The 22,529-nt window shown below is 50.7% G+C and overlaps 4 protein-coding genes across 4 annotated transcripts; 3 read left to right on the forward strand and 1 right to left on the reverse strand.

Annotated features, from left to right (window-relative positions):
* The first annotated feature begins 96 nt into the window (after window positions 1-96).
* Window positions 97-2,144, forward strand: LOC128277391 (ubiquitin-like-conjugating enzyme ATG3). The gene is made up of 5 exons (XM_053015843.1): window positions 97-449; window positions 518-653; window positions 734-1,080; window positions 1,154-1,446; window positions 1,514-2,144. The coding sequence occupies exons 1-5, from the start codon at window positions 378-380 to the stop codon at window positions 1,674-1,676; spliced, it is 1,011 nt and encodes a 336-aa protein (XP_052871803.1). The 5' UTR covers window positions 97-377; the 3' UTR covers window positions 1,677-2,144.
* Window positions 2,145-4,672: 2,528 nt separating this feature from the next.
* On the forward strand, window positions 4,673-8,676 carry LOC128278153 (transcription factor GAGA). Its single transcript, XM_053016822.1, has 6 exons — window positions 4,673-4,906; window positions 7,001-7,282; window positions 7,400-7,775; window positions 7,861-8,013; window positions 8,091-8,446; window positions 8,524-8,676. The coding sequence occupies exons 1-6, from the start codon at window positions 4,715-4,717 to the stop codon at window positions 8,674-8,676; spliced, it is 1,512 nt and encodes a 503-aa protein (XP_052872782.1). The 5' UTR covers window positions 4,673-4,714.
* A 4-nt stretch (window positions 8,677-8,680) lies between these two features.
* LOC128278498 (AT-rich interactive domain-containing protein 1B-like) lies at window positions 8,681-10,201 on the forward strand. Its single transcript, XM_053017229.1, has 2 exons — window positions 8,681-8,703; window positions 8,766-10,201. The coding sequence occupies exons 1-2, from the start codon at window positions 8,681-8,683 to the stop codon at window positions 9,748-9,750; spliced, it is 1,008 nt and encodes a 335-aa protein (XP_052873189.1). The 3' UTR covers window positions 9,751-10,201.
* A 3,251-nt stretch (window positions 10,202-13,452) lies between these two features.
* On the reverse strand, window positions 13,453-18,796 carry LOC128278499 (venom dipeptidyl peptidase 4). The gene is made up of 6 exons (XM_053017230.1): window positions 18,749-18,796; window positions 16,628-17,116; window positions 15,501-16,548; window positions 14,865-15,416; window positions 14,503-14,711; window positions 13,453-14,409 (listed from the first exon to the last, which is right to left on the reverse strand). The coding sequence occupies exons 1-6, from the start codon at window positions 18,794-18,796 to the stop codon at window positions 14,314-14,316; spliced, it is 2,442 nt and encodes an 813-aa protein (XP_052873190.1). The 3' UTR covers window positions 13,453-14,313.
* Between the last annotated feature and the right edge of the window lie 3,733 nt (window positions 18,797-22,529).

The raw sequence follows: 22,529 nt of genomic DNA on the forward strand, positions 1-22,529 counted from the left end.
TTTTCATTCATTCCTCTCTCACTCTCTCACACCGACTGCGCGCAGCCACAACAAAGTTCTGCGATTCATCATTCGTCCTCAGCTGTCAACGTCGATTGCGAACAAACGAATTGTTTTTGAAGCAAATATCACACTAAAATCTAAAGGATTAATTCATCGTAAACCCCGCTTTCGATCCCGTGATTGGCTTTTTATCGCCTGAAAGATTAGTGTGACCTTGACAGTCTTCGGGCGTGTCTGAGAGTTGCATCGGTGCAATTTTCTTCGTGCCTCGTTTGTGTCTGCCGAGGCATTCGTGGTTAGTTTCGTCCCCGACCCATTGTGTTCTTATTAGAGGTTGATTGGACAGATCATTGGAAGCCCCCCGAGCGAGAGCCATGCAAAGCGTACTAAATTCGGTCAAAGGGACGGCCCTTGGTGTGGCCGAATATTTAACGCCCGTTCTAAAGGTTGGTTGCGGGGCACGCAAAAACTTCACCACGGCGTTCGGGCTGATGCACGGTTTCTTTCATTGCAGGAATCCAAGTTCCGTGAAACGGGAGTGCTCACACCGGAAGAATTCATAGCGGCCGGAGACCATCTAGTGCATCACTGCCCTACGTGGTCGTGGGCTGTAGGCGACGAGAGCAAAATCAAACCCTACCTTCCAAAGGGTAAACACATTGTACGACCTGCTTGTTGGACGGGTGGCATAACGGTTCTCGGGTTTCTTCTCTCTCACCCTCCAACGTAGACAAACAATTTCTCATCACACGCAACGTGCCCTGCCGAAGACGCTGCAAACAGATCGAGTTCGTCGGCGAGGAGAATTTGGTCGAGGTAAACGACGCGGACGGTGGCTGGGTTGAGACTCATCACTACAATCCGGACGAAGCGGGAAATTCCGGGTTGGAAGAAAAAGTGTGCGAAATGAAGCTGGATAGCTCACGGATCGAGGACGAGCTGGCGGCGGACATGGATGACCCGCGAAATCTAGAAGGTGGAGACGGCGAGGAAGATGGTGGCGAGGATGATGATGAAGGAGCGGCCATCGATATGGATGAGTTCGAGGAGAGCGGTTTGCTCGACACCGTCGATCCGGTAAGTTTCAACTGGAAGCGGAGAGCATTTATTTTAGCCCACCTTTACGCTTGTTCTCCATTCTTCTTCTCAGTCGAATGCACTTTTGCCGGCACCGAATGAAAAACCGTCCGAAGCATCTGTGTCCACGCTAGAGGCGGAAGGTGAGTCGGTCGTGCGTACGCGAACGTACGATCTGCACATTAGCTACGACAAGTATTATCAAACGCCCCGTCTGTGGGTGGTTGGGTACGATGAGAACCGGAAGCTGCTGACCGTCGAGCAGATGTACGAAGACGTGAGCCAGGACCATGCGAAGAAAACCGTCACCATGGAATCGCACCCGAATTTACCCGGCCCAAATATGGCTTCGGTGCATCCGTGCAAGTAAGTGCAGACGAGCGAGCGAAATACAAACGTCCCGGCTATCTTATCGCTCCCCATCCTTCCGCAGACACGCTGATATTATGAAGAAAATCATCCAAACCGTAGAGGAGGGCGGCGGCGAACTCGGAGTGCACATGTATCTGATCATCTTCCTAAAGTTTGTCCAAACCGTAATTCCCACAATCGAGTACGATTTTACTCAGAACTTCAACATCACCAACCACAAGTAGGCGAACAAGAGGATCCGCCCAACGGAACGGAACGGTTTAGATGTGATGATGGATAGCAATAACTCGATTGCCGGAAGAGGTGTTAATATATTCATTGTTGCTACCCGCTACTGCTGCTGCTGCCAGTGCGACCGTGTGATCATGGTGATCGTAAAAGCTCTCATTTTAAGTCGTACCGGTATACGGGTGTGTAGTAGTTAAACCGTAGCGCAGAAGATTTGTGACAAGGACTCGGAAAACATCGTTTTCTATCATTATGCCATTAGGTTACATCGTTTTCGCAATCCTCCACTCTCGTCGTGCTGGTAATGATAATTATTTTTTGTAAATTACGTTCGTTACACTTTGTTCCAGTTTTCCGTTTTCCGTTTTCGTAGTCTTATCGGTGTTTCTTCCGCAAATCGGTACAAACCAAACGCATCGCAAGTGCATGGGGCACCGCGCTCGTAATAAAAGCATCAAATAAGCCACCAGCGACTTGTAGAATGTGTGAAAACTACGAAAAAACCTTATGGGGTGGTATCCGAAAAACATTGTTAAATGCATGTTGGGGCGAATGGGGCGATTGTAAATTTTCCGACGTTTGGTCGGTCCTTATCTCTCTCCCTCTCTCTCTCGGCCTGGGTTAGGTGCTCGGATGTGCTGAAAAGCGCGCCTGTGCGGTCACTATTTTTCCGAAAACGACCACCGACCCAACTCCCATATTTTTTCGTTTCATTTTTCATCCACCGTTCCGAGACCATTCGCTCGCTCTTTCTCGCTCGGTGGCGCTGGTTAGTAGCCAAATACACGAAATCCATCTCACTCTGTCCTGCTCGCACGCGCTTCTTCTTCTTGATCCGCGGACTTCGTGTGTGTCCCGTCAGCCTGCTTCTTCACGGCACAGTCTTTTCGATCGATTTCATCGTTTCGCCGCGCATATCAAATCGGGCAGCAAGCATTTGTTTCACACGTGCATTTCAAAGGCAAATAAATGGACGCATTCCTACACGGTTTGGCGGTAGAATTCTAAAATTGAAACCACCGAGTATCCATTGGCAGCCGAAGCGAAGACTGTCGACTCCGCTGAGCTCTGCTGCATTCTGCGTCGCGTATCCGTCGGCTTCTTCATCGGGCAGTAGTAGGCGGAAGCCGGAACACCAGATTTCTTTCGGAGGGACACTTTGGCGCCTCTGCCGCAAGTGGCCGATTCCTCGTAACTGGCCAGTCTCGACACACATTCCGGTGGTTCTGCCTGCTGAGCATCGAGAGGAGGAACGCGAGCAATTGTCTCGAGAGAAAAAGAGCCCAGCCCGGAGCTTCGACGAGAGTTCGAGCGATATTTTCGAGTGTTGTTTCTCGACCAACGCGCGCTATCCCGGGAGTGTGTTCCTCAAACTGTGCGGAGCAGCCTTTTTCTCGGCGTGAGAACGGCGAAAATAGTGTAAAATTGAAAACAAACAAACCATCTTGGCGAGCGCCACCTTCTCGAGAACGGAGTGTGTTCCCGTGGAGGTTAGTGGAGAGCACGGCATTTGTTATTGTTGATGGCGCGGTGGCCATGTTCGGTGGATCTATTGAACACGCAAATCCCCCGTTTGCCCCTTTGTGTGAATGAAAGTGCGCCGATCGACAGCTTGTTCGCGCGGCGCCAATAAGTTTTCATTGGCCGTCAGCAAAAGCTAGAGCAAGCGCGGCTCGGCGGTGGTAGTGCATTGCGCCTACTTTGCCCCTTTACTTTTGGCTGGATCGTTGCGCCGTCGTCACCGTGGTGGTTTTGTGAATTCGATCCCCCCATCCGTTGACAACGGGGCGACCAGAGAAACATTCCCGTTCCACGTCCGCGCGCGGGTTTGACAGCAGCGTGCGTGTGTGCGGAGTTTATGTGGGCCGAAAGTGCGAGCGGGTGCAAGAGAGATCCAAGCGAGCCGAGCACATCGGGAGCGAGTGAGCGAAGCGGCAAGAGTACGACGAGAAGAGTGGATTGCGCGAGCACAGCTCTTCTATACTCGTCGTACCCGTTTGCCGTAGTGTGCGTACCGTCCGATTGAGAGCACACACACACGCAACCAGCGCGCAGAACGCGGCACCGCGGAGCAAAGAGCAATCGGTGAGCGAGAAACCCGCATACGGTGAGTGAGCCTAGTTCGAGTTGGTCGATTTCCGAGCTTCGGTCGTCTCGCGCGATTCCAAGTGTCAGGGGCTTAGATTCTTCTCCCAAACCAACCAGCCAGCCAACAGCGCGTTTGGTGTTTGCGCTCGGGAGCAGCAGTCGGTAGTGGTGGTAGAGTGTGTGCCAAGAAGAAGAGTTTAGAAGAGAGCGGAAGAAACCAGTGGTTTTTTTAACCTCACTCATAAAATCCTGAGCGGAGGAGAGCGAGCGAGAGCGACTTCGCTTGGAGCGTAAGCGAGTGAGCGAGACCGTCCGGTGCTGGTGTGCGCGTCCGTGTGTTTGTGTGTATACGCGCGCGGGTTCTGGTGAAGTTTTTTCCTGGCCCGCTAAGTGCGAGAAGTTCGCGGCGGTAAAGCAACCAACCTAGGGGACGGCGGGGCTTGGCTGTGGTAAACGCGCTTCGTGTGTGGTTTCTTAAAAATATCGGAAGAACCATATTTTAAACTTTCAGAATAGAAGTTTATCGTAATCCCCGTAGTAGAGGGATGAAAACATCAGCAGCAGCAGCAGCAGCAAAGTAGCGGTGAGAAGTTGCGTGAGCGAAAAGTGAGCAGCGGTGAGAGAAAAATCCTCCAAGCAAGAGCAGCGCGAGGCAAACTAGTGAGTGAGTGAGGTGCGAAGAGCGAAAAAAGAAGGAGGCATGCAAAGCGGCGCTCGCGATAGCATCGCATAATTGTTGTGTACGGGTCAGCGCCAGCGAGTAGGCGAGAAAGAATACGGTGAAAGTAGCCAACAGAGTGAGCCGAAAGACAACTTTTACAGGCCAAGAGATTGCCATAACTCTTTCTCATCACGAAACGGGGTACAATCGTTGGTACGCGTGGAGCAGTGAGCAAAAGTGAGCAGCGAATTCGGTGAGCGTGAGCAACACACACACGGGGTGAGCATGTCGCTCCCTATCAATTCACTGTACAGCCTAACGTGGGGCGACTACGGAACCTCGCTGGTGTCCGCGGTTCAGCTGCTGCGGTGCCATGGGGATCTGGTCGATGTTACGCTGGCCGCCGGTGGGCGTAGCTTTCCGGCGCACAAGATAGTCCTCTGCGCCGCCAGCCCATTTCTGTTGGACCTGCTAAAGGTAAGAAAATGCGGGTGGGGGTGCTACTGCTGGGTGGGTGGCAAAAGTCGTTGATTTTTACAACCCCAACTCGAAGGCAGAGTGAGATTCCCAAGCCTGCTGAGTTATAAATATAGAGCGAGGAATGTAGGATGTGTGCGCGCGTGTGTGTGTGTGCGCGAGCGAATGAATGGGAAGAGAATGCGCGTTATAGGACATCTCTCATGTTGGCGGTGAGCGAGAGAAAACATATTTTTAGCATGGCCTGCTGCTTGTAGCGAGAATGAGGAAAACCGAAAAGTGCATGAGAAAGTTGGTCCTGCTGTCACTTGACGCAGAAGAACATGCGCCAGCGTCCGCGAGAGAGAGAGAGGGAGAGGGAAGAGACGTTTTACATTTGCCTGCGGACGGTGAAAACGAGAGAGGGAATGGTTTCCACCCCTACAAATAATAAACCTTATTACGGTCGTCGGCAGCAGCGCAAACATTGTAAGTAGAAATGACTTCGAACGTGTGTGCGTGTGTGTGGTTTTTTGACGGTCCAACGTAGCACCTCTGCGAGAGGGAAGCCACGGAGGTGACGAGCGGCGTGGCAGAGTCAATATCTCTCGCACGATTGAATTTGAGGACTGAGAAGAAACAGCCCGACCGAATGAGAGAGAAAGAGAGTGCGTCGCCTTCCAGTGCTAATGACAGTGCTGCCAGCAGAGCACCAAACTGGACATTCAATGAGAATGAGAGAAATCCTATTTTGAACGGAATTCTTATTTATTTCGGCGAGCGCGCGAATTGTCAATCGCGTCACTTTAGGGGCTTTGTTTTCGGATGCAAAACACAACTCAAATGGTGTTTGAACGTTGCTTTTTAAAATAATGAAACGTCTGTTGACGAATTCGGTGGAAATTAAGTAAAGAATCTCGTTCCACTTGTGGGGGGTGCTATTTATATATATCCAAGATGCACACACACGTCCATACGACAGGCAGGCAACGCGCGTTGGCGGTGATGTGTGCGGCCACGCGGAGTAGCGAGTCGGGTGGAACAAGGAGGGCGCATGGTGGGTAGCGCGGTGTCGTGTTCGTAGTTCGTAGAGAGTCGCTCCGCGCGCGCTATCTCCAACTCAGCAATCCACGGCGCGGACTCTTTCACCGTTTCGCGCCAACGACGATGGACGAATGGTGGCGCCACAAATAAAGGCGATAGGAATAAAATTGAGAGCAAAATAACGCACGCAACTCCCCAATTGGCGGTGGTGGTGGTCATCACTTTCGGCGAGAAACGGCGAGCGCGCGCGAGAATGACCGCACAAAACACAAAACAGTTGAACCCAAACTCCGTCGATTTGTCGGAGATAGAATTCTCTCGCTCAACATGATTATATTCCTCCGTGTTGGCCATGTTCAGCGGTTGCTCTGTTTTGATTTTTTACACACATGGAAATCGCGCACCGTGAGAGGTCATCACCGAGACGCCAACGGAGCAAAAGGATGCACTGAGATGTTTTGTGAATGGTGGTGCATTTTTTTTGCTCTGTACTGTTGTGCTATCTTTTGGCAGTTCTGGAATGTTTCCCTGGACGACCCAGTTGGCTGGTTGGGAGGACAACAGTGGGTTGCACTTCTGAAGCATGCGCAGTGGACGTAGAACGGGTGGTACGGGAAAGCCAGCCTTTGCACAACGTAGAACCCACACATAGCAGGCGGCACGTCAATGCCGACTGATAAGCGCAATGACGAGAAGTATAAGATAGAGAAAAGAGTGTAAGAAGAAGGCATGAAAGGACGCCAGAGAGTGGCGCCCCGAACCACCGGTAGCTCAAAGCATACTTTGTGTAATCAATAAAGTTGTTAACACTGCTCTCTCTTTCTCTCTCTTCCACTCTCACGATCTTGCTCTCCGGATTTGGATCATTCGCACGATCCACAACGCGCTCTGTTGTGATGAATAACGCGAACGACACCGACTCATCAACCTCATCAACGATTATCTCTTCGATTGCACGCTTTTCTCCCGCGCTCTGTTATGGTTCTGAACCTTCGGCTCATTGTGCTCCCGCTCGGGGTGGCACCTGCGGCATCAAAACAAAACAACGCACACACACACACACATACACAGAACACACCGTGCAAGCATCCGGTCGTGATGCTGGCCGGCGTGAATGCGAACGATCTCGAGGCGCTGCTCGAGTTCGTGTACCGCGGTGAGGTGAGCGTGGACCATTCGCAGCTCCCGTCGCTGCTGCAGGCGGCCCACTGTCTCAACATCCAGGGACTGGCCCCGCAGACGGTTTCGCACAAGGACGACAACACGACGTACACCACATCGATCCAGCTCCACCCGACGCTCGTACCCCAGAACCACGTCAAGGCCGTGATCGACGTGGGCAACAATGTTTGCGTGAGTAAATAAAAGACTTCCACCGGAGTTTCGAACTCTGGCCATCGAAATTGGCCAGACCCCGCGCACCGAGTGGCTGTGATCATGGTGGCCACTCTTCGCTTTCTCCCATTGCAGACGGAAGATCTGATTACGACCCTCGCACCGACACAAACCGTACAGGCACAGGTTATCGAGACGATCACCCCGGACCAGATGTCGGACGAAGTGACCAAGGACGTGATTAGCCAATTTTTGCCCACCCGTAAGCGCAAGCAGCGCACCAAGAAGAGCGTCGGCCAGGGTGCCGCCGGTGCGGCCGCTGGCAACGCCGGAGGAGCCCAGAACGCGAAGGTCATGAAAACGGATGAGGACGGCACAATTCAGACGATCATTGTTAACAGCGCCGAGGAAGGTGTGACCGCCGCCGCGGCCGCCGCTGCCGTGGTGAAGGACATCAAAAAGGAAACGAACCCGGACGGAACACCCGTGGACACGAAGGAAGGCATAATCAGTGAGTTACGAGTGTTGTTGTGCTCGGACCGGTGTTCCTCAAATCGCTCATCGGATTACTTTTGTACCCCTCCGCCCGCCAACAGAGATCAAGAGCAAGTCACAATCGGAACAGCCGGCCACGTGCCCCATCTGCCAGGCGGTCATCAGACAGTCACGCAACCTGCGCCGTCATCTCGAGCTGCGACACTTCAAAAAACCGGGCGTCAAAAAGGAGCGTGTTCGCAAGAACAAGAAAGGTATGGGCATCGCGGCACTGCCCCGTCACGACTCTGGGCAATGATGACCTTCTCCATGTTGTTTTGTCTCCTCTCAGGACAAGGCGCAAATGCAAACCAGTCAAACGGAGCAAACGGAACGAACGCTGGCAATAACGGAACGGTAACGGTGGTAACGACCGGTGGTGACCCCACAGGACAGCAGGCACAGCAGCAACAGCAGCAGCAGCAAGCCCAGCAGCAGGCACAACAGGGACAGACCACGATCGACACGAACGGCACGATATCGGTTACCGTTTCCCAGGCACAGGCTCAACAGCTCGAACAGGCGGCGGCTAGCGGACAGCAACACGTCGTCACGCAGCACGAACACGCCGACGGTACGACTTCGCTCTCGATCGCGCAGGTACAAACGCTGGACGGCCATCAGCTCGCCATCGGAAATCTCAATCAGGTAATCAGCGAGAAAAGTGGGGAAAAGACCACAGGATTCATTACACAATTTTGGGACCCCTTTCCTTCGACACACAGGCCACATTGATCCGCACCGGTGAATCGATCGAGGCGGGCATCATCGGAACGCACGAACCAACTCTGCGCCCGCACACGGAACTGTTCCGCGTCGGCAACACCGTGTACACGATAGAGGAACGTCGCACGGACACATCGAATCGCCTGACTTAGAACGATGCGGACGTCGACAACGGGGTGGTGGGGGAAGGCGACGTTTATGAGATAGTTGAGGGTGTCGATTACGATTGCATCATCGACAGCGGTGTCGACGTCGAAATAGAGGAGGAACCGGTGGTTGGTGAGGACGGCGAGTTGGTGAGCGGCGGCGAGGTGGTGCACGAACAGCAGCCGCCGGACGGTGGTATCGAGGTGATCGAGGAGATGGATGAAGATGGTGGTGGACCGGCGAATGGTGGCATCATTGTGACCGGAGGTGAACAGGAGGACGATGGAGACGAGCAGATTGTCCTGGACGCCGTCGCGGCTGCAGCGGTCGCCGCAGGCGAACTAGTGGATTGCACGGGAAGGGTCGTAATCACTGATGGTGGCGATCCTTCGGAAGGTGTGATCATCGATACGGCCACGGATGAGGACGAGGAATTGCTTTTGCACCACCATCACCACCATCATCATCAGCACCCGCAGCATCATGAGGAGATATTGCATCGATCGTGTTGGAACGATCGTGAGGAGGAGCTGGCGGAAGAAGAGATCGTGCAGCACGGGTTCGACGAGGATGAGGATGATGATGATGATGGTGGGTCGACGGTCGTTACCGTCACAACGGCCAGCGGCAGTCGACGGGGAATAGGTGGTCATGGGGGCCGCAGCATCAGCTTCGTCACCACTTCCGACGTGCTACCCACGATCGGCAGCAGTGGAGATGGTGATCTCGAAGGAGTGGAGGTAATTGGTGGTGACGATGAAGAAGTAGTAGGCCAAGGAGGACACACCCTAGTTGGTGGCGGAAGCGGGTTGCGGCTCACAACTTCCGGTGTGAGTTTGGAGCTTTCTAGCGAAAGCTCTCCGGCAGCAGCAGCGGCCGCGCCGGACACCACCACGACGTCATCGGGAAGAGGAGAAGGCGCGGATGACGACGAAACGGAAGCTGAGGCAACCGGTGGCAATGACGATGATGATGACGACGGTGGTGGTGGGAACGGCGGCGGCGGTGGCGGTGGCGGAGGAAACAGTACCGATCACGCCGGGTTACCGTCGTCCTATAAGCATTTTTTCATTTTGTAGACAAATGAACGTGTTTTGTTTACGGTTTGCCATCAACTCATGGCCTCGCGCAGAAGCGCGCGACGAGGATTTGTTGTTAAGCCGAAAACGCGCTTAACGCGTACTGTGTAAAAGAATTGCTTTCTTTTCGATGTGGTTAAGAGTAAGGTGTTGATAGATTGTACTCTTCTTTTCACGCGCGCAAACACCTCACCTTTTAGAGGTGCTGCGGCACACGAAATCACTCTACGCAGGATTATTTAAGTTAGGAATATGTTTTATTAGTTGCGCAATAAGCGTGCGTGTGTGGATTTGAATTATAAATTCCAAACTACTACCACCCCATCGCGACAAAACAATATCACTCACTGACTGGAGTGACACGTTCGTGACGATGATGATCGGTGCAAACGCTGATGAGTGTGTGTGGAGCTGCCGATCACCGTATCAATAATGGTGGATCTTCTCTTCCCACCGGCACAATGAAGTTTTATTTTTAATTGTTGACCTTCTTTCGGATTTTAAATTATGTTTGTTGCGTTTGTAAATATATATATAACCGGGTGCGAGGATGATGCTTTCGCGTCCACACACAACAAAGGCTGAATGAATGGAAGGCGGTTAACGTATAAAAGTGCCGGGAACGCAAAGAACTTGAAATGAGTGAACAGAGGAAAATAAGAGAAAAGTGCAACCGGTTTTGGCATGGTAATGTTTTTAACCGATTCGTTCTAGTTTTTCTACACATCCAGTTACTTCATTGAGTAGGCGAAGGAGAGAAAATTTTGTTTGCTGGGCGTTCAAACGCGATTGGTGCGTGGCATGCTTCGATGCTGAATGAGTAGTAGAATGGTGGCGAGGAAGGTTGATTTGTGTTATGCACACTGCACACAAGGGCGTGCCATCGGAGCAGAGGCCGTACCGCGTACCGTCTGCAAAGCCCACCTAGCGAGGTATCTTAAGCGGACAAAAAAAAATCAATCGAACGAGCAAAAGATGCTCCACCCTGTACATAGATACACAATAAATCCACCAGCGATGGATGCAGTGTGAACAAAATTGTTTATGTGTGTGTGGCGCTCCGTTCTGGAAATACCAACAAAACATGGAAGCCTGAAATCCAATTTTAAATGAAATATCTCCTAATCTAGTATCACTCCACCCTTTCGCCTTTCCCAGCCGTGGAAACGGTCAGCTTTAAAGCGATTTTTCGCCCAACAGCTCGTTTCATCGGTGTCACGCTGCGCGTTTCACTTCGGACAGCAGTAGTAGCCCGAAGCAATCGCTGACCGAGCACAGCACGTCCGGTAGTGAAGAGAGTCGCAGAACTCAAACATTACACTAAATGTCGTCACGACTACTGGTTTGTAAATGGGCTTTGCCAGTCTGAACATACATCCGAAGCCATCGGCTTTCCATCGCACCCCACAATAGAGTCACAGGGTCCCTTCACACTGGCGCACAACCCCCCTTCCGGGAGGTAGTATTAGAGTACTTTTTAACGTGTAATAGAGTAATATATATATATAGACACATACAATACACACCACATGTAAACGTATGCTATAGGCTGATTGTACGACACTTGCGGAAGGCTTGCCGAATGTGGGCACTTGGCTCGAGGTTTACTTGTTTTCCTTCCATTCTTTTAGAAGAAACAAAATCCTCAATGTGTTTGTAGCTACCGTGCGTGCGTGGTGCATGGTGCCGGACACGAAAACCACCGAGAATTGGCTTTTTGGCAACCGTATTTTTTGTATGACGCCTGTTGAGTTTGCAAAATTTGCTCGGCTCGGTTCGCAATGGTGGTTGGCCATTTTAAAATAAATTTGAAGTCATTGTGAGTAAGCGAGTGAGTGAGGCCCTGACGAAAAACTATATAGTAGACAAATAAAGCAAAGAAGGGAAACATTTTTATTATTTATTCGTTTTCTCGCTTGTTATCGTTCGCTTCTTGTGCTAGTAACGGATCAAGACATAACACGAAAGGGAGAATGTGCACTCAAAATAGCTAACATGAGTCTCTCTGTCAACAACAAGGAAGTGTCGCGGCACAAGAAGAAGCTAAATGTAAAACCCATTGTGTGTGTGTTGTGTGTGTGTACGCGTTAGCAAGGTAGAAGCGCGGTGCGTAGGTGACAATTGAATGTAAAAAAAGATAATATAAATACTAAATAGCCCCCCTCAGGATCGGAGACAAAAATAAACACAAAAATACGAATAAACAACGTGTATGTTTGGGTGTCATTTTATCGCAATAATACAACATAACGTGTCCCATGCAAACATACAAACAAAATTATGAAACTCTCGAACACACTACTATTGAACGCGACCGCAGAAGCAAAGGATAGAGAAATAAGAGTTGGTTGTTTGTTTTTTCTCGTCGAAAGTTTCTTGTCCAAATTTTACAATTAGACCGCAATGGCAACAAATTAAAGTACAACATTAGCAAATAGGGAACGAGAAAAGTGAGCAGGAAACAGAGCTCCACCACGGCACGGGGCCAGAAAAAGATGCAAACAATGCTCTCACTGATCGATAGTTAATCCGCAATGCATTTAGTGATTGATTTCCCCGTAATGCAATGAGGCCCGAGCATGAATCGATAGTAGTAGCACCAGGCGCTTCTAAATTCCGGAAAGCAAAAGGACAAAATTATGTCAACCAGAGCGCTCCAAATCGTTCGTAACAGAGCGGCACCATCTGTCGAGCACATCAAACTGAACTCATAACATAACTAATTCACAATATAAACGAGATAATCCATTAGAAATCACATCTCACAGACAGACAGTTAAAAAGTAGCATCATACAGTGTCTCGTAAATCATAAATAGCTGTATAAAACCATAACACAAAGCTGATCAAAAAACGGATGGGCCGATTGTCGTGAGAAATGGAAATTTTAAACTGTAGCGAAATAAAAACGAACGATTGCCGAAAGGCAATTCTCGGACCCGCGCGGCGAATGGCGAAATGGGCTAAATCAAATATTTTTACACTCAATTGATAAAACGAATTGATCTTCGTTTTTCGCGTGCGCGATTCATCTTCTCTCTGCTGTAAAACAAAGAACAAATAAAACAAAAAACCCAACAAAACTATTGCGAACATTTCGATTTGCACATTTTTACAAATTATGAGACAGCGAGAGAAACATTTAGCGAAAATTTGAACCAAAATTCTACAACATTATATATATAAAAATAAGGAACGAACAAACACGATTGAACACGATCGCACGTGGAACGTGGGCTGATGGTGAAGGAACGGGAAGATTTAGGACTTGGGACCGATGGAACACCCGATGGGCCAAGAAGCTTGATGTACTGTACTCCTCCCAATTCACATCTCTTCTCTGCATTACTAGTGTACCGAATTATGAATTATGAATCAGAATCCTAAATTATAACTCACTAAAGGTAAGCAACTTAAAGTACCGTTAGCGAGCGGACAGGCAGGCGGGCAGGACAGGTCGGTGTGCGAAAGAGCGATGCGAGACCCGAATGGTAAATCAATATAAATGTGTGTAAATAATGAGTAAAATGGTGAACACAACAGCCGAATATAACGGAAAACAAAAGAAAAGTAAATAAAGTGAATCTTATGTAAAATCAAAAGCAACCGCGTTCAAGCGTTGAAATGTCGGGCACATTACCTTGACAGGTGAAAGATTCTGAAAAAAAGTTCTTATCTTCCTGGTGGGGGCTTCCTGGTAAAATAAGATGCTTTATTTTCCATTATATCTGGCCACTTTCTATGTCTAGTTTTATCATTCCCACACCGAAAGTCTATCCCTCGGGTTCAATCGGCTTATCAAAGACAACACAAGATATTTTTTATCCGGTTTTTCCTTCCTGCCAGTGACTAGTGTTTTATAAACACGTTTGGTCCTTCTGTAAGGTATGTCTCTGTTTTTCAGCATCCTTGGTGCGGGGAATACTGCAATGATCCGCCAGTTTCCGTATGTCCCAGTAATCTTTCCTCTGTCTTTCTCTCTCTTTCTCTCTCTCTCTCTCTCTCTCTCTCTTTCTGTTTGTTGTTTCATTCCGTTTAATGCTGCCTTAATTTATCTAATGCTCGTACGGTTTGAACTTATATTTACACACAGGTAAAATCTGCTTCCAACAACAACAACCGGTGTTTTCGCACAAGAACAGCCACAAAGAACGGTACGTTAACGGAAATGCTTACGAGGATCCTATCACGTGATAGGACGCGTTTCAACAACAGACACTTAGAGTCTTCCATTACAACATACAAAGCTAATCTATTATATACATCACCAATCCACGGTGTGCGTGCCCCTCGCAAGGATTTGAAACTCTCTTTTTAAGTAATACAGCATTTGGTGAAGAGAACTGTATCACGAACACAGTGGGACGGTGATCGTGTTTTTAACGGAACCACAAGTACGTTGCCCCATCGAACAGGAAGAAACAGTGGGCTAGCGACGAGTTTCAATTGTGGCAAGGTTTGGGGAAGGATCTGCTGAATATGAAGGATTTCTTTGCGGCACGGTGGCACGTGCACGGAATGCGCGGACGAGGAGTACCGTTTGCCGAGTGCACCGCCCCGGAGTTTACTGCAACTTTAAGCACTCACTGAAGAACCTACCGAGCGTGTGGTAAAGATGCGGGCGAACGCCAGCCAAACTGTGGTCCTCGTCGGGGTAACTCTAGCAATGGGGGCAAGAAAGAGATAGAGGTCAAGAGCAGAGGTCCACTTATGGGGATCTAATTGTTGCAAAAACGGCGAAACAGCTACTTACCACCTGCTTGAACATAATGTCGTGCGTTTCGAGTGCCCGGGACAGCTGCATCGCCTGCTGGAAGTGCACGTTGTCGTCGTACGTTCCGTGCACGAGCAGGAAACTACGGTTCCGGAACCGCTCGTGAAGCGCTGTCAGCCGTGACCGTTCGTAGCCGCGTTCATTATCATCCTTCGGCAGACCCATGTAACGCTCGGTGTAGATGGAATCTACGGAGGTATCGGAGAAGAAGGAAGCCAACATGGCAACGTTTTAAAGGGTAAATGGAAGAAAATTACGGCACACAGAATCATTTCACCATTGTGGGAATTTGACACCCATCACGCATTAAACTCCTGTTCCTCGTGTGGAACATTGCTTACCGTAAAATAGCCAATCGGTAACAGGGGCAACGGAAACGGCACATTGGAACACGTGGTTGGCATCGTGTGCTAGAGCCATCGCTGATGCATAACCTCCGTAGCTCCAGCCCCAGATGGCCATCCGGTTCGCATCGATGTACGGTAACTGTTCGGCCAGCTTTTTGGCTCCCGCTATTTGATCGTCTATCTCGACCGTGCCCAGCTTCCGATAGATTTGGTACATTAACCGATCACCGCGCAATCCACTGCCGCGACCGTCAATTTTGGCATACACCACGGAGCGGTTCGACGCCAGATGCGTACCCCAGCTGATGCCCCACGTGTCGACGACGTTGGCCGAGTTGGGGCCACCGTAAACGTCCACCAGCATCGGTAGCTTCACGGCCGCGCTGGTCGTGTTGATACCGGGCGGTATAAGTAGCTTTGCCTTCGCCTTGAATCCATTGCCGAGATCGATTTCGTGAATTTCCACCTTCGGAACCGCTTTTCCCTTCAGCATCCGCTCGAGGTGGTGATTTGATTCCCACATCTTAATCAACTTCAACTGGACGGCTAAAAAACAGAACGAGAAAACCGAGAAAAGTGAGCCGCCGATCCGATCTGTCAAGTGGCGTGGCCAAAACATTTGTGGCTTACTCTTGTTTGTCGATCCAGCCGGAACGCTCCAGTGGAAAACGTGACTCCAAGGAATGTTTGGTCCTCGCGCTTCCAGCACGACGTAATTGCCACCTTTCGGGCTAACCTGGGCGTTAAAGAAGCTCTGCTTCTCCCCTACGTCCACATCGCACGTCATACACTGTGCCACCGCCGCTTCGCGGGCCTCGATGGCGTACACGTGCAGGATGTGCGATTCCTCCTCCGTGTTGGCGGTGTAGAAAATCAGATTCGTTTCCGGGTCCCACTTCAGGATGTCCTGCACGACAAAGTGTCCCTTCGTGAGCGCCACAACGCTCGACTGTTCCGTGGTGGAGATCATTGTGACGTGCTTGTAGGCACCTACGAGTCCTTGGCTTTGTGACGCAATGATTACGAAGTGTGTTCCGAGTGCATTAAACACGGGAGCACTGAAGAGATCCAACCATCCGCCTTCCTCCTTAATCTCGTGCACCGTCATACAATCATCCGCGCCGGGTGTCGCTTCCATTGCCTTGCATGATCGCAGAATGGCATGGTTCTGTACACGGTTCTTCCAGATCGTCACCAGCCGGTCGGTTGAAGGAGACCAGCCCACGCTGGTGATGATGTGGTCCTGGTTCGCGTTGACGAGCTCACGGGGTGCTTCCACCTCCTGCATTTTGCGTTCCCGGAGATCGTACTGGAACAGATGCACGACCGGGTTCTTCGTGCCCACCTTCGGGTAGTGGAGCGACAGCTCGCGAGGATACTGATAGTCGGGGTGTCCCGGCGGACCGTAGATCGGAATCTTCATCAGCCGTGTGTCGGTGTCGTTGAACCGGATGAACGCGATCCGCCGACCATCGGGCGAGAACCAGGTGGCGATGTTGGTCGAGAACACTTCCTCCTCGTACACCCAATCGGGAATGCCATTGTACACGCTTGGGCTACCGTCGGTCGTGATCTGTACCTCTGCCGCCCCGGGTGCTTCGCAGTAGTACAGATTGTTGTCGAACACAAACACGAACGAGTGATCAACCGGTCCCCATTCGACCAGGTTTAGCGGTCGCTACAAGATGAAAAGAATTGCGATGAGGAGCGAATCCTTCCCGAATCCAGTGTGGTAGCTTCTTCCCCCGTGTACTTACCCTCGTGCCACCGACGTTCACCGGAATCACCCGGTTGGTCTCCAGATCGAAGATATCGTAAATGGCCAGATAGCTGTGGCGAAAGATTTTGCTGTAGCCGCGGGCCACCAGCAAAAACTTCCCGTCCGGCGAAAGATCGAACTTGAAGCCCTCAAGCAGCTGCTCGTGAATTGGCCCGAGCAGCGTCGTTGTTTCATTCAACTCTGGATCGTACACCATCACCGAGCCGAAATCATCCCGATAGATGATCTTCCCGTTCGAGCTCCAGGTGCCAGTGTAGCCACTCGCGGACAGGCGCCCCGACAGCACTTCCTCGAGTGTGATTGGCTGGCCAGGCAGTACAATCGGGGACGTTTCGGGGGATCCTTCGTCATCGTTGCCGGCCGTCAGCATGACCACCAGGGCGACTGCAACGACCGTCAGAATGAGGGCAACGGTCCCAAGCAGCATATAACGCCGGAGGTTCCGCTTTCCCGATCCGACCAGCTCCTTGGAGAAAAGCAAAAAGGGGAAAGGGTTTTCTTTAAATAAATGTACACAATCGAATACTGGCCAGATACTATCGTAAGACCCAATCACGCGCACGGAATTCCGCTTAGCTCAGTTCTGTTTTTCCCATACTCATCTGCGCTTTAATCTGGGGACCATTATAAGCCTGATCATTGTCGATTGCTTGCATTGAGGGCTAAGCAAGGGTTCGTATCAGCTATCAATTATCTTGCATGGTGCGGCTCTTACGCACGCATACGACACCTTATCGGATGGCCTGTCGGATTGTTGTAAATTTGCGCCCTGCGCCATAATGCTATCAATCGTCCGTCGTCGAGCGTACCCCGATTGATACGGTGGCATTGAATTGCCCAAATGATAAAGACGGTCATTTAGATTCGAACACATTCGGGTCGGTTTAAGGTTTATCAGGGAAGACGATTATTGTGTTCCCCACCCCCCGTGGGTGGACAATGGCGGACGATCAGTCTCGGCCATCTAGGTATTCGTATGAGCCGAGCCGTCTATCCAACAAACTATCAAGTCCTAAGCTAGGGTCTACTTCCTTACCGAGCGCCTAGTGCTCCTTCTGTTGCGCGGCACGTTAGCTAACAAACGGCCAAGAAACCGGTCACGAAAGCCCAACCAACGATCCGCCACGGTACTCTCGTAATGATCGTCAGCGCACATGCGATACCTAGGAATGCCTTCAAGCCCGGGGGAAAGCATTAAAACTGCATTACAATCGGGCGTTCATGACGATCAGGGGCACTTCCGATTAGCGATCGCTTCCTTTTCGATCGTCTCGACCGGAACCAAATGACGGAAGTTTAACCGCCAGAGCCAGGACCGCCGCCGCGACGGTATCTCCGAGATTCCTTCACACCGATTCAGCGTTGCAAAATGTGTGTCCCACTTTTGGAGGAAGCTTTACTTTCGGAGTGACACGGAGGTGTACCGACGTACTTTGCGCAATTGAAATGCGCTGGCGATCACTGGCATTGCAAACACCTGAGCCACAGAGAGACGATGAGACCCATAAGACACCAACGGTCCAATAGCTCGTGTCGCCGGCGATTGTCCGATTTTATAACCGTGCTCCACAAAAATTTCGTGCCACATTTTCGTGGCCACTGCACCACTGCCTGTGTGTGTGTCGCGTTACGCGCGTTACATAACCGGGCTTATATGTGGTAACTTCTGGTTTGGGGCGCGCGCGATCGCCAGTATTGCGCGACCGCGTGCGCTTCGGTTCCCGCGCCCGATCGTTCGCTGTGTCCATTTAACGGAATTATTTGCATTTCATTTGTAAACTATTTGCATTGGAGCGGTTTCTGGTATGATTTATTGGAGGGCTTTTTGGGGGGGCCCTTTTTGAAACGGGAGGGAAAACTAATGGAGAAATCGTCCATTGGCCACACGGATTGTGTTCGTGTTTTCATTGGCTAATAATGATGGATTGTCGCACAAGACTACAATGGCCGAAGGCAGACGAACGCATGCAACTGACTCCTATCGTCATCATTAATCATTGGCGGCTCTTGTCTCGTGTTTTAAAATAATAAAAATTAGCGCCAAAAACCCATGGTAGGGAGACCCTTGACCACACGAATGGGGGGAAGTATCATTTACCTGATCCGAGTGCCCGATTTCGATCGAGTTTCCACTAGAAGCTGCCATCGTTGGGATCGTCGTCGAGTGTCGGCGGCGGGGGACAGCTTTCACTTGGTCCGGTTCACTATCGGCACCTTTCCTCTTCTTCTCAAAGTTTACTTTTCACTTGCACCGCTCACCGCTGCCCTGCTGGGGTGGGAGACCCGGGTTGATGATAAGGAAACGACGCGGACTTAAGACTAATTTTTCGGCGGTTTTGCCAGCGGTTGGCGGTTGCGCTGTGGTGCGCCGGAAAAATTTCACGGGAAAGTGGTGTAGCCGTTTCGTTTTTGGGCCCTGACAAAAACCGAACAGTGCAGGGATTTCGGACCGCTACGTGGGAGGCACACCTACGATCTGAACCCTCGTCGAAATCGAATCGAAATGAGGTGTTCATGTGGCGCGTTTTCTTGGCCCCGTTCAGCCGCTGCTCGCGTAGGGTAACGTCTCAGCTGTATAAACAACACGCGGCCAACACTTAGATCGATACGATCACGTCAAGACGGGTGTTATCGAGGGTGTTGCACAAGTGGAAAAGACACAACGGCTGTGGGGGAATGAGATTTTGAGGATTCAGTAATTAGGGGGCCATTTTGGGCCGTGGCACAAATTTACAGTGAAATCGAATTCAAATTTTGTGCGGGCGAAAGTGTGAGAAAACCGCGCTGAAGTGGAGGAAATGTGTTTGTGGTTGGAATATTCGGCATTCGGTTCGCATCGGTTCTGTTCCATCATCGACGGAGAGGAATGCAGTTGAAGCCACATTTTTATCATCGGGCCATGTGCGGTATCAGTACCCCATTAGGTCAGCCGCGATCTTATCAAAACTGTTCGCAGCATTCAAGCCGAAGTTAGATGGAAACAAACTTCGTAAATGAATCGTAAAAGGAAGTTGCCGTCCGGATGGATCAATCTCCATCTCAGCGCTGTCTCCGGTCCGGGCCAACGATCGTAAATCGATCTTCAACCCCCTGTTCCGTCGGGATCGGGACTGTTTTCGAGGTAAAACAGACATTGTACTATGCACACACACTGCGCAACGCTCAAAGTACCGTGTCGTGCTGGCTAAACGCCCGTGTAATGACTCTCCCGTATCACACGCCGTGGACCCGGAAGACACGTCTGGCCGTTCCACGAACCGGCGTGCTCTGTTGCTTGCTGGGAAAAACGGCCGATTTTAAATTGTCGGCAATTTTCTCGGTGGGTGATAATGAGCCGTTTGGCGCCTCCGCCTTGTGTGTTGCAGGCGCCGCAGGCTATTAACTTGTTTTTAAACAATTTGTTCAACCAAAGCACAGAAAACTATCACTTTTTCACTAAGCGCCCGAGGTGTATTGCTTTCGTTGCTTGCGCAGATAATTGGCCGCGTAGTGAGTCTTCACCGTACCGTTACTGATCACTTGGGTTTTCTTGGGGCGCGCTCCGTTGAATACGAAAATCCATGAATGAATACGAAGCCGCAAGAATCGGTCGATACGGGCTCTGGCTCCGGGTGACCTGTTCACACTGATGCCGGGGCATCATCATCAGCTTCAATTGCTGATGCCGGTGATGACGTGCAGGCAGCGAAATTCAAAAGAAAACGCCACGAAGGACCGGAAATGAGTCACAGACCAACAATTAGGGCCAATTGTGATCTTTTGCCAGGCGTCCGAATGGATTGATTCACGCAGTCACACTTCTTGGAAGAATAAAACTGTTCTTAAATCATCTGATGTGAATCCTGCCTGTACGCGAGACGAGACACTGTAACGCTAGTGCCTTCGACTGATCGATACATTTCTGTTTCGCTGTTAGTGTCACTCCGTTCGAGATTCATCTTCGGACTGCCCTAATCCATCATGGTGTGTGTTCTCAGTTCGATTAACATTAATTAACCCGTTCCACGGGCCCGAGGGCTTCGACTGCCGTCGGGTGGCCGTTGGAAACTTATGCTCACAAACCGTCACCAGTGCGGGCCCCTTGCATGCAGTCGTTTTAAAGATGCAGTTCGGCTTAGTCTATTTCAACCAAAAGTGCACGGTACAGCGGATGTTATCTGCCTGCCCGGCGACAACGATGGTGCCCTTTTAAAAAGGTTTGCATTTTTCATGACACACACACACTGATTCCAGCCGCCAGCACCACCGGCCATCCACTGTCCTTTATTACAGCTCCTCCGGATAGTAAACGGCCGTCGCATAGAGCCCAAAGACCGGGTCTCCCTTCCGGTAATCCGCCCCTGTGGTCGGTAATCGTTGACGTCGGTAATCAGTGGCAGTTCATCCTGGCTCCATTCTTCCTAAAGGACCCGCACACACACACACACATCGGAGGCCCCGTTACGTGTCATTAAACGGGCACTTATCACGCCGACTTGTCACCGACGATGACGACGACGGCCACGTTGAGCCAAGTGGTTGCACCGGAATGCATTATTAATGTTATCGACTTCTTGAAGGCCGGGCCCTGGTCTAAGAGATGAAAATGTCCATCAACCTAAGGATCCCACGATGACGGACGGCGGCGTACGGACGTTTTCATTACATACGGGCCCAGGGCCTCAGGCCTTTTAAAGGCCCCGCGCACCGACCGGGTGCCTCAATTGAACGCCCATAAAATCGTTTAAGACGACACACTCAAAAAGGACACAAAAGGAATCCGTCGGTCGATGCCGGTGGTCAGAGAGCAAACACTTCAAAGACGCTGCGGCTCATACAGACACTTGTGCACGGTTGATTTGTTTGGCACGAGGAATTTCTCAATTGATTTATGAGCGGTTCCGGTTGACCGGTATAACCGCCACGCTGTGTACAATCGTTACGCCCCATCGGCTTCCTAATCGGTTCGAGTGACTGGCAGGAAAGGATTTCATCCCGTTTAACCAGGGGGGCGGTCCATGCTGAACACCAGATTACCAGATCCTTATAGCAACGTGTTGCGCTAGTCTGCGTCACGAATTCTTGACCTCGAAGCACTTGCGATTCTCTTGGTGGTTCGCCATCATTGTTGCCTGAGCCATTTTTCCGAAGCTTGAGCACTAAGTGCGAGCATCATTCAGCCCGGAATCGATTTTAATTAAAGACGTGCCCTAAAAACTCTTTCAGCCCTCGGGACACCCATCACTTTCGGATCACGACACGTGGTCGGTGGCTGATGATTAGAAAGGGCGCCACGACACGCCCGTCGTGTCGTGCGTTAAAAGCGTAATCAAGCGGTGTCGGTTTTATTACTTCTTCTCTCTGTCATAAATTGTGTGGTGCAAGTTTCGTGATTGAAACCGAAAGCCAGCGCCGTAGTCTTTCTTGCCGTACGGCGGATCGTGTTTCACCTGCACGCCGACATAGGACAACACATATTGCTTATGAAATTAAACATCGTTTTGTTCGGTCGGCCACACGATGATCACTGAGTGTGCTGCTACCGCCGCAAGGGAGCTTGCCGGCTCCCCATAGTAGCCGTGAGGTCAGGTCTCTGTCACTTAACGCTAACCTTTTTCACTATTGGACCGGTTCCATCGTGGTTGTGCTATTGATTCGATCGTACATCTCGTTCCGTTGGCAACAATCCGTGATGATGATGTCACTGTTTCCCGCCAACTGTCAGAACCCCACACACGCGCATAAAGATCTCACACAAATAATCCTCAGTTCGGTATTGATCGGTAGGAGTACTTCCTTTCGCTTCGATTCCGGACGCTTCGTGTGACGGCTGGCCAACGGTTAGAGCACAAAATCTTCTCTCTTGTGCCGGGTGGTGTGTGAACATGACATTTACAGCC

Source organism: Anopheles cruzii, chromosome 2 (assembly GCF_943734635.1).
Source record: "Anopheles cruzii chromosome 2, idAnoCruzAS_RS32_06, whole genome shotgun sequence".
Lineage (NCBI taxonomy): Eukaryota > Metazoa > Arthropoda > Insecta > Diptera > Culicidae > Anopheles > Anopheles cruzii.

Coding starts and splice junctions, on each gene's coding strand:
- LOC128277391 (XM_053015843.1), top strand. CDS start 378: ATGCAAAGCGTACTAAATTCGGTCAAAGGGACGGCCCTTGGTGTGGCC. Junction 654..733: donor CAAACCCTACCTTCCAAAGG/GTAAACACATTG, acceptor CCTCCAACGTAG/ACAAACAATTTCTCATCACA. Junction 1,081..1,153: donor TGCTCGACACCGTCGATCCG/GTAAGTTTCAAC, acceptor TCTTCTTCTCAG/TCGAATGCACTTTTGCCGGC.
- LOC128278153 (XM_053016822.1), top strand. CDS start 4,715: ATGTCGCTCCCTATCAATTCACTGTACAGCCTAACGTGGGGCGACTAC. Junction 4,907..7,000: donor TTCTGTTGGACCTGCTAAAG/GTAAGAAAATGC, acceptor ACACATACACAG/AACACACCGTGCAAGCATCC. Junction 7,283..7,399: donor ACGTGGGCAACAATGTTTGC/GTGAGTAAATAA, acceptor CTCCCATTGCAG/ACGGAAGATCTGATTACGAC.
- LOC128278498 (XM_053017229.1), top strand. CDS start 8,681: ATGCGGACGTCGACAACGGGGTG. Junction 8,704..8,765: donor CGGACGTCGACAACGGGGTG/GTGGGGGAAGGC, acceptor CATCATCGACAG/CGGTGTCGACGTCGAAATAG.
- LOC128278499 (XM_053017230.1), bottom strand. CDS start 18,796: ATGGCAGCTTCTAGTGGAAACTCGATCGAAATCGGGCACTCGGATCAG. Junction 17,117..18,748: donor AAATCGGGCACTCGGATCAG/GTAAATGATACT, acceptor CTTTTCTCCAAG/GAGCTGGTCGGATCGGGAAA. Junction 14,410..14,502: donor ACATTATGTTCAAGCAGGTG/GTAAGTAGCTGT, acceptor CCCCATTGCTAG/AGTTACCCCGACGAGGACCA.